Source organism: Python bivittatus, unplaced genomic scaffold (assembly GCF_059951505.1).
Source record: "Python bivittatus isolate LINGU-HERP-01145 unplaced genomic scaffold, Pbiv_v1 ctg000810_np1212, whole genome shotgun sequence".
Lineage (NCBI taxonomy): Eukaryota > Metazoa > Chordata > Lepidosauria > Squamata > Pythonidae > Python > Python bivittatus.
Window position 1 is genome coordinate 955421 of NW_028277111.1, and position 10503 is coordinate 965923.

Here is a 10503-nt window from a genome sequence, read left to right on the forward strand (position 1 = left end):
CAGCTAGTCTTCAACAAACCAGCAGTGACTTGTAACAAACTGCTGAAAACTCAGACTGCAGAAAAGGCAGTTACATTCCCTTCTACACTGCAGAGCCAGGAGGAACACACTGTCCTGGATATTTCTCCCAGGATTAGAGATGCTGGCTTCTTTTTCATGGGGCAGGCCTGTCAGGCTTTCCCCTCCTGCCAGGTGGTGTTTCTTAGCCTAACCCAAGAAGAAGCAGTTCATTCCATGAGTCTTCCTACACCAGTGTTGTCCAAACTTGGCCACTTTAAGATGAGTGGACTTCAACTCCCAGAATTCCCCAGCCAGCATGGCTGGCTGGGGAATTCTGGGAGTTGAAGTCCACTCATCTTAAAGTGGCCAAGTTTGGACAACACTGTCCTACACGCTACCAGTATTGAAACAGCCCTTCCCCCTTACGCCAACCTTATGCAATGATAATCTTGAAGGATATCAAATTCATTTGACTTTGCTGCTTGTGGCTTGCCGGGAGGTCTGGACACTGCAACATCTAGGAAGAAGGGCAAACAAGGGAGGAGAGGAATCAGCAAGGGGGCAACCAAGTTCATGACGGTCTAGCTTTATACCAATTTAAAGGATGGGCAGAGAGCAGTTCAAGTCAGCAGAGGGGAAAGATCCAAAGTGAGGGCAGTTTTCTGTAAAGGTAGCAACATGGCCCCCCCAACCATATAGAAAGAAGCCATGTTCACAGAGAAAGATGATTTGAAGAAAAGGAATTTAAACCCTGATGGGTGGCGATGCCTTGAATGGTACCTGGATGGGCTGAACCGAGACTCACCCTTCTTTCTTTCTGGCTCTGTAGAAGATGGCTCCATTCACTGGGAGAGACCTGTGATGCCGAAGAAGAAACCCCAGTCTCCATACTACCAGCCTCGTGCTTCCTCAGCAGAGATAGAAATGACCTCCTACATCCTCCTTACTTACCTGTGCAGATTTTCAGCACTATCTGAGGAAGATCTGTCCATAGTTGTCAACATTTTGAAATGGCTTAGAAGACAACAGAATCCCACTGGAGGATTTTCTTCAACACAGGTTGGTGGGTCCCTTCCTTGGGCTCAATCAGTTGGGAGTGCTTTGGGTTGAGAGAAGAGATCTTCCATCAGAGAGGTGGTCTGTAAGCATGGTTGCAAAATCACACCAATATGAGAGCCATTGTTGAAGAGGGCTGGGTCAGCAACTGGCATCCTTGGACAGAATGACTCTCCCTTGGTCCATTGCGGATAGCACCATCACCAATATTTTCCAAGCCAGCGATCAAGCTGGGTGAATCTGATGGATTTAGAAAGCCTTTCAATTTCCCATATGGCACTGCCCAAGCTGGAGTGGAGCAGTACTACCACAGCTGGTTAGACATAAAAAGCCTGTGATAGTGGAGGAGGCCCTACAGAGAACACTTTTTGCAAGGCCCAGTTAAACCCGAGCCTAGCTTTAGGAACTGGAAAATCAGGAATCAGGGGTGATACCACCAATTATCCAATTATCTTGGATAAGCAGAATGTTCTGTGCCAGGAAAACGCTAAGCACAGTGTATTCAGGTAACCAGGAGGTATCATGGTTAAAGTGCTAGGCTGGACTGAGGTCCCCACAATAACCCAGAGTTCAGTTTGGGTCAGCCACTGTCTTTCAGTCCAAATTCCCTTGCAGGGTTACTGTTGTTGCCTTCCAGAAGAAAGGCAGGAAAAAAAGTGTACTGATAAGGAAATAGATAAAAGTGAAAAGTTGCTATTGTGAAATAGTCCAGCTCTACTACTTCCAAAGGTTGTTTGCAAATGACAATGGCAGCCCAGTTGAAGACTTGAGAAGTCTAAAAACATGCAGGTTTTCTCAAGCTTTGTGTTTCCATCAAACTTCACTACTTGTATGAGTTCTCCACCCTGTAACAACCAGCCACTTTTCCACAGTTTTTCCCTAGAAAGCTTAACTGGCATCAACACCTGTATTGTGTCATTCCTTTCTCATCCTCTCATGGACTCATGATGTGAAGGAAACATTGAGACCCTCTTCTGGCTTCTTACCATTGTATCAGAGTGACTTGGGGACCAGAATGTGATGTTTGCATTCTTGGGGGAAGAAATCATCCTCACCTCGGTCTCTTCTTGCAGGACACCGTGGTAGCGCTCCAGGCCCTCTCCATGTATGGGGCTTTGACCTTCTCCAAGAATAGAGCAGGCACCGAAGTGGCCTTGATGTCTGGTGGGAACAGTTTGAGTCAATTCCACGTAGACAACACCAACAGCCTTCTGCTTCAGTGCCAGGACCTGCCCAGTGTGCCTGGGGAGTACAATGCAGTCCTGACTGGGGAAGGGTGCATCTACCTGCAGGTGAGATTCCTAGGGATCCTTGGGAGAGAAAAGGCCAGTGACGGGTGCAAGGGGGTCTCTTTTATAGGTTGATTAAAATATTTATTTCATACTGCCTATGAGCGTGTGGCTTCCAGGCTTCTTCACAAAAACAAAATGGAATGTACAAAGTTCATAAATTGAAGGACATTGAAAAAATTGGGGATGTTTTAAAAGCTTTACCTATCTGCAAAAAGACAACAAGGTTGGCTCCAGGTGGGTCTCTCCGAGGAGGGAATTACACACTGAGAAGGCTCTGCTCTCTCTGCTAAACACCTGACTTAGAGCAGATGGTGGAGGAACTTGGATGAGAGCCTCCAAAGATGATCCCAGTTTGTAGTCAGCAAATAGCTCTCCCCTTCTGAGAAGATAATGGGTATTGCATCATCCCTTCAAAATGTAGGAAGCCATCCCTGCTACTTTAGGAGGCTGTCCTAACCATCTGAGTGAGCAAGACGTGGACTTGAGGCTGTGTCCATTGGCCAGAGACAGAAACTCTCTTCCCACTTCAGACTTTGAAGTGCAGAGAAAGAGGAGCTATAGAGAAACATGGTCCTGTAAGGAGAAAGACCTGGAACAGCTTAGACCAGGAGAAGGGGTTAACAAAGGAAACAGAGAGGAGAAAAGTCTAGCCCTTGCTTTGGTAAGAAGGCCCAAGATTTCATCCTTGCATTTCTATCATGACAGGGTAACCCTGAATAGCTGCTACTAATCAGAAGATAGTACTAACCTAAGCCTGTCATACTCTCAGGTTGTTTTCCTGCATTCTTCTACTCTGGACACACATCTCCTCCTCTGGCTAGTTTGCAAGAAGAAAGCATCTTTCAACAGAGAGAAAAAACTATGGTAGTTTTCTCCCATCTGGTGCACTCCAGAAGTGTTGAAACTCAGCTCCTATTGGCAGTTGGCTGAACATATTGGAAGCTGAAGTCCAGCACATCTACAGGACATCAGATGGGAGAAGGCTGAGCAATGTAGAACTAGGAAATGATGGCACTTAATCCATGTGGTATGGTCTGGTCCCAGCTTTTCCTGAGAGCAGTGGAAAATCTGCATTGCCTGGACTGGCTAATTCCCCCACGGAGGTATCCACAAAGATGACTCATCCACAAAACCTTTCTTTCTCAGACCACCTTGAAATACAATGTGCACCCACACCCAGGGGAGGAACCATTTTCACTAAGTGTCAGCACAGTTCCTGAAACGTGTGTTGGACCCAGGGCCCACAAAGAATACGGCATTGCAGTAAACGTCAGGTACTTCTCTCTTCATGATGTCACAGCTGAAGGGGTTCTGGTTGCCATCCAAGGGAAAAGATGGTGACCTTGGGGATTGAAGAACCATGTCCTCCTTTGAGCAGGCCTTGGTCGGATTCATTTATCTTGCTTGGCTAATCTAAAATAAAGTTTGATTCGTTTGTGGTTCTGGGTATTATGAGAACCTAGTTAATGCCTTAGCAAGTTGTATGAACCATTAAGCTATGATATGGCTTACTTATTTGGAACAGCATGCCATATGAACAAAACAAGTGTGTTTTCTTAATGAGCGTTTAGGGTAGTTGCGTGAATTCAGCCACTGTATTGTCGAAGGCTTTCACGGCCGGAATACAATGGCTGATGTGGGTCTTCCGGGCTGTGTGGCCGTGTTCTGGAGTGCTCCTGTCCTCTGAAGATGCCGGTCACAGATCCTGGCGAAACCTTAGGAACCAAAACTTCCAGAACACGGCCACCCAGCCCGGAAGACCCACATCAGCCAATTCAGCCACTGTTTGCATGATATGTTTAACTGGGTGAAGGAAGGGTTTAGTGTGTCGTGCAAGCATCTTAACTTATTCAATCATCCTGACAATCACTGTAATTTGGAGGGAGTTGAGTCGTAGTTTAAAACATCTTCAGCCCTGCTTGGAACTAAACACACACAGTCAACCACTTAGAGGTTAACTGTCCATTCTTCTTTCTGAGATAAAGCTGAAAGTGGCCCCATGAAAACAGGGCTTCTCCAAGCACTCAGCTTTATGCCTTGCCTCCCATAGCCATACAGAAATTTAAGTAGGGTTGGCAATAAGAAAATTCCACCACGTTGTCTGTAGTTGCAGCACTGCAGGTGTTTCGGGGGCTTCAGAAAATGACGACCTCCCAATCGTCTTTGTGGAGATGGGGAGGACTCAGAAAGCCATCCATGATCCTGTGTTGCCAACGCCCAGGGCTAAGTCCAGTGTCTGGGGAGCAGGGGACAGTGATGTCATTTGAACACTGCGAACTCATCTGGCTAGACCTGGACCCCAAGCCAAAATTTCAGTGGCCAGAATATAAGCTAGGTGGTGGAGTTGGCATTCAGACAAATCGGCCATCAGCAGGCACCATAGACAAATCCTATGTACGCACTATTGAAAAGATGCGATCAAAAGCCTAGGAAGCAAACAGCCTAGAACACATGACCTTCAGCAGGCCCGCACCTAGATCAGCAGAAAACAGCACCAGGTAAACAGTGAGGGAGAAACAATACCCTGATAAAGGAACCTTCGAAGAGGAAGCCACATTGCCACCAATTCCTAGCTACCACCTAGAAGCAACCAGCAAACTCCCCTCCCCTCCCCTCTGCACTGGTGATGTTACCTAGCTTGGCAATGAAACGTCTGCAGGAAAACACCAAGTTCAGAGGGCACCAGGAACCCAACTGAACAAACTTTATGTTCCACTCAGACTAGAAACGGGTCTTCTACGTAGAAATCACATGGGTGATTGTGAGATAGGGATTAAAAACCCCACACCCACCATAACTGGGGCTTACATTGTTTCTCTTCCCTCCTTTGTCCAGTTACATCGGCAAGCGCATGGTCTCCAACATGGCGATCATTAATATTAAGATGGTCTCTGGATTTGTACCAAATAAGCCGTCTGTAAAAAAGGTAATGGCCCAATTAGGCCTCTTCCCCAAATAACCATTTATTTCTCCTGACTATGGCACACCAAAGAATTGTGAATTGCCTGATTGAATTTTGCCATAATCACCAACCATCCAAGATTTCTATCAGAGGTGTTGAAATAGAGGCTTTCTGCATGGGAAGAGGGTGGGATGGAGAATGGAAATAAGCCCCACTTTGAGTGTCTTATGACGGGCCCTGCCCACCGTGGCAGCCATTTTGTGAGAGCGACCACAGCATACTTTCCTAAATTGCAAATGTGCTCATGATCCAAGGATGTCCACTCCTGGTCAAGAGCGGGTCACCTCTTCAGTGTGCTCTTCAAGATCGTAGCCAGGTTCTCCTTCCAAGATTTCAGGTGACAACAGGCTGATGGTGGACCGGTGCCACTGACCCACAATAATGAAGAAATCTCTATTTTGTCTTTTGCAGCTGGAAAAGCAGAATCCAATTACCCAAGCAGATATAACTGCTAGCAACGTCATCCTGTATTTGGAGAAGGTGAGTGGAAATGCCAAAAGGAGGGACTGGGTGAGCTGTACAAAGGCCAACAAAGAAAGGAAGGGAGTTTGGGTTTTGCCCTCCTGATTTTCCTATGGATTACGAAAACACTAATATGTTAAGAAGGCAGATAGTCATAAACAAAGGCAAAGGGGAACACTCCGCTGAAGTATTTGGGAAAAGGTAGACTATAGTAAGCTACCTGGTGTCATCCAGATGTTCTGAACTTCATTTCTCATCCCCTTTAGTCAGGCTTTGTGGGACTAGTCCAACACATCTGAAGGATCCTGACATAGACCCAGCCTCTCACTGGATACTTAGTGGGGTTCAGTGTTTCAACCTTCTTGATAGTATTTTAGTGAGCTTGGAGCTGGAACAGTGGGAGTCAGGGAAAGGAAAGAACCACGTTGTAAATCTTGGGGCATGCCTATAAATGTCATCAAATTTCTTCACTTGCTACAAACAATCCTTCATCTTTCTGTAGCCGCTGATGGACATAAAACTAGGTAACATCAGTGCTAGTGAGTGTGAGGTTTGCTCCCTGTTTATATACAGTAGCTTGCCCTGCCAGTGTTAGGCAGAAGACTAGCAGAGCGCATCCATGAACACCAGCTGGCAGTCAGAAGACACGATGAAAACTTCTTAATCTCCCAACACATGGATAGATTCAACCATAGTTTCACCTGGGAAACTGTGAGCCTCCTAGACCAAGCTAAATCCAAAAACGTGAGGGAATTCCCAGAAGCTTGGCATTCAGACACATCAGCCATCAATAGACACGTAGAGATAGGCCACATTTACACACCATTCAAGAGACAATAAAAAAGCTAAGAAGGAAACAAAAAGACGAAAACAGCCTACACCCAGATAAGCAGGGATTAACCCACACTCATGCTCTGAAATTTGATACATATAGTCTGCCATATACTAACTTTTATGCCTCCCCGCATCTAATGCTCCTACTCCTTTTAGATTCCTTTTAGATATATACTTTGTTTTATATTTTTTTGCTTTTTATAATAACAATAATAATTATTTTAGACTCTGATGTATTTTCTATGCTTTCTAATTGACTGTAACCTACCCTCCTTCTGCTGGTCTTTGACTGTAATAAATATTTGATTTGACTAGCATGGATGATGTAACCTAGTCGGGTAATGAAACATCTGCAATCGAACAACCAAGCTCAGAGAGCACCGAGGCCTATATATAAGGGAGATTTTGCGATGGCTCCCTTATTAATTTTATCCCCGCCTATTTTGTGTGTTTTTACAGTTTTTTGTTTGGAACTGCTTTTATGTATTTATGCTTTTTAATTGTTGTACGCCGCCCAGAGTCCCCTGGTGTGAGATGGGTGGCGATATAAATACAATAAATAGAAATAAAATAAATAAATATATATATAGACATCGCAAAGGGACAAGGGGCACTTACCTGAAAATGTGCAGATTGATCTCGCCTAAACAAATCTCAAATAATCTGAACCGTTTCTCTGCAGCTGACCAATGTCACCCAGCACATCTTTTTCACGGTGGAACAGGACATTGTTATCAGTAATCTGAGGCCTGCATTCGTGGAAGTGTATGACTATTACGAAGGTGAGAAAGAGCTCCAGGACAGCTCAGAATATGCAGCTGTTAGCCCGTAATTCTATACTGCATCTCAGCCAACATACCCCACCCCGAGGAAAGACCTCCTTTTTTCATAAGTACTCCAAAGCCAAATCCTGAAAAAGTGGTAAAGGAACAGCTGGCATCCCTTTCAGATGTTGGGAAAAGCAGAGTTGGCATTAACCGTTGTTTCCTTCCCATTTCCAGATGAATCTGCGGTGGTTGAATATAGCGCCCCCTGCAGTACAGGTAGAGTATGGACTCCTTTTGGACTCTGTCTTCCTTCCACTCTCTTTTCACTATTAGGGAAGTTCTAAACATGCCCAATTTCAGTTTTTTTCCTATTGAACAGAACGTTTTTTATTCCAAAAAGCTGTCTTTGGTTTTACACTCCTGTTTGATCAATGCCACATTTCCAAACCATTCATTATGTCTTTAATAGAATTCAATGTATCTCCTTCAGTGAGTGAGTGAGTGAGTGAGTGAGTGAGATAGATAGATGATTGATTGATTGATAGATAGATAGATAGATAGATAGATAGATAGATAGATAGATAGATAGATAGATAGATAGATAATCTCTACATCTATATGCAAGACATGATGATGACTATTAATGGCTTTAAAAGGGAATTGGATAGATTCATTACATTCCTGGAGGGTTGGTCTATTAAGTCCTGAAGATTCTGTGTCGGCGCATTTACTAATTTATTTTACAATATTTATAGCCTGCCCCAATCCTTGCGAACTCTGGACAAGTTACAGCAAAGTATAAAAACAAAAAGCATTTTAAACAGATATAAATAATGGAAATCAGTGATTTAAAAGCCTGCAGGCTTTTAGAAGGGCAGATGATATAATGTATTTTAGTCCCGATCACCATTTAATTATTAAGTTTAGTGATATGCGTTATTTTTGTTTAAAGATTTTGTAGACCACCCAGAGTCACACGGTTTGTTGAGTTAGGTGGACATATAAATGAATGGATAGATAGATAGATAGATAGATAGATAGATAGATAGATAGATAGATAGATAGACAGACAGACAGACAGACAGACAGACAGACAGACAGACAGACAGACAGACAGACAGACGATAGATTGATCAAAGGTGCCATTCATCTAACCCAATGCCCACTGTACTGGGGCTGCTTTCAAAATATTTGCAGAGTAGGGACCATCCAGACTTCTGGCTGGTGTCCCATGAAATGGGGGCCAATACTGAGAAGATCCATTGCCCCATGAACTTCACATAGGAGGGGGGACACATAGTAGGCCCTCTCGACCGGATCAAGTGGAGGCCAGGTACCCTCAAATATCAGTATATCAGCCAAAGAGGGGGGTCTCCCATCTGCTGCTCACAAGCCTTTGGTTGGTTACTAAGGCTGGACTAAGAAGGACCTTGGCCTGATCTGGTTCTTACCCTACTTTTCTATTCTGGCAAGTAATCAAGGCAGCTGACAAAATTTGGAACACAAAAATAAAACAAGTTTTAAAAGCCATGCATTAAAATTGACTCTAAAATTGATACTGAAATAATTACAAACCTAGGAAAAGAGAAACGTCTTCTCCGATGAGAGTGAAGCCAAACCCAACTCCTGAAGGAATGCATTCCCTGGGAGCAGTGCAAGAGAGGGCTCTAACCTCTGCCACCGGGGACATCTTCCAAAGGGCCTCTTCTGCACATGGGAGAGTTTCCCCTGGAGAGGTTTATAACCTGGAGAGCCGATCCCTTAGATCGGTATTTCTCAACCTCAACAACTTTAAGAATGTGTGGACTTCAACTCACAGAATTGCTGGGAGTTGAAGTCCAAGTTGCTGAGGTTAAGAAACACTGCCTTAGATCATCTGCCTCTTTGAAATGCATTGCTTCAAAAGGAGCTCAGAAAAGTATGTACAGTAGAAGTTAGGTTGACTTCACTTAATGCCCTAACCCATAATGTAGTTTGCTTGAATATGGCTTAGTGTGTTGGGTTTATAAATTATTGTTCATAATCTACATTAATATGCAAAGCTAGGCTCTGTGATTTATTCAAGAACTACAGTTAAATCAGGCCCTAGTGCAATGTATAATCACAAAAACTGGAAAGGGAAAGGACTAATTCAGCTCCTTTCTGCAATTAAAACAACCTGCTGGTGCCCACATGTGTTGGACTTCAACTCCTCTCATAATATGCAATGCTGGGGATGATAGTTTTTGTCCCACACATCTGGAGAGGAGTGGATTGGAGAAGGCTTAATTATAGCCCCTCCACCCAATCTCTGTTTAAATAACAGCAAGAAGTAGCTCATCAGCTCCCCCTTACACAGGATGTGAAATTCACCTTAAATGATAAATTGCCCTAAAAGGAGAAGCAAGTTTGGCTTGGAAAAGAGGTCCAACACCCAAATGTCTTTGTCTGCTTTCCGTTGAATGCTTGGCATGTTGACCTCTTGATGGTCTTCTCTCTCCCACAGCTAAGTCTGGGAAAGTGTGAAGAACAGAATCATCTTCTATTACCCCCCGGTCAATCCCACTGCTGCTTTCCTGTCCACCCGGATGAGAAAGCACAGCCAGAAGACAGTGACCCAAGAAAAATCTGGTGGACTTTGCCTATTAAGAACCCTCTGGATGCCTCACTTTAGCTACAGCTTTATGAGCCCTGAGGAATGTGAGTCACACCACCAACTTCACCTTCTCTCCATTTGAGCCTGGAAAAAATAAACATCTGTCATTTGCCATTGTCTCCTCTGGGGGTTGAAACAAATAAATAAATAAATACATGTTTGGATTCCATCAGTTGTAGCTCAGATCCATCTCTGCCTTGGGTTTCCCCAATGGAACCACGCTTGCTGTGGATATTAAGAATGAAAATGCAACATCTCCAGAAGTTCCAAGACTGAGGAAGATTGCTCAAACTGAGTCTGATTTCAGCAGGTGGTGATCTGACTGATTTCAGCAGGAGGTGATCTGACTGGTTTCCAATGGTGTTCCTTACCTAGTCAAAACCCAAGACTGTGGGTCTTGATTGGGCAAAAGTGCAGGAAGTGGTAGACCTAGCCGAGTCACAGAAAGTAGATCACCTGGATAGTTTTCCAGAGCTCCCCTTACAGATTAAGGGG

At 44.3% G+C, this 10503-nt stretch overlaps 1 protein-coding gene across 1 annotated transcript in view; it reads left to right on the forward strand.

The window, feature by feature from the left end:
• Window positions 1-10177, forward strand: part of LOC103057914 (alpha-2-macroglobulin) — a 60695-nt gene extending 50518 nt beyond the window's left edge. The window contains exons 29-36 of the mRNA XM_088129332.1: window positions 830-1059; window positions 2130-2348; window positions 3495-3622; window positions 5184-5274; window positions 5722-5790; window positions 7289-7388; window positions 7608-7649; window positions 9859-10177. Of these exons, the coding sequence (XP_087985458.1) occupies window positions 830-1059; window positions 2130-2348; window positions 3495-3622; window positions 5184-5274; window positions 5722-5790; window positions 7289-7388; window positions 7608-7649; window positions 9859-9878 (899 nt within the window). The 3' untranslated portion in view covers window positions 9879-10177. The remainder of the gene's footprint in view (window positions 1-829; window positions 1060-2129; window positions 2349-3494; window positions 3623-5183; window positions 5275-5721; window positions 5791-7288; window positions 7389-7607; window positions 7650-9858) is intronic.
• Window positions 10178-10503: the final 326 nt, after the last annotated feature.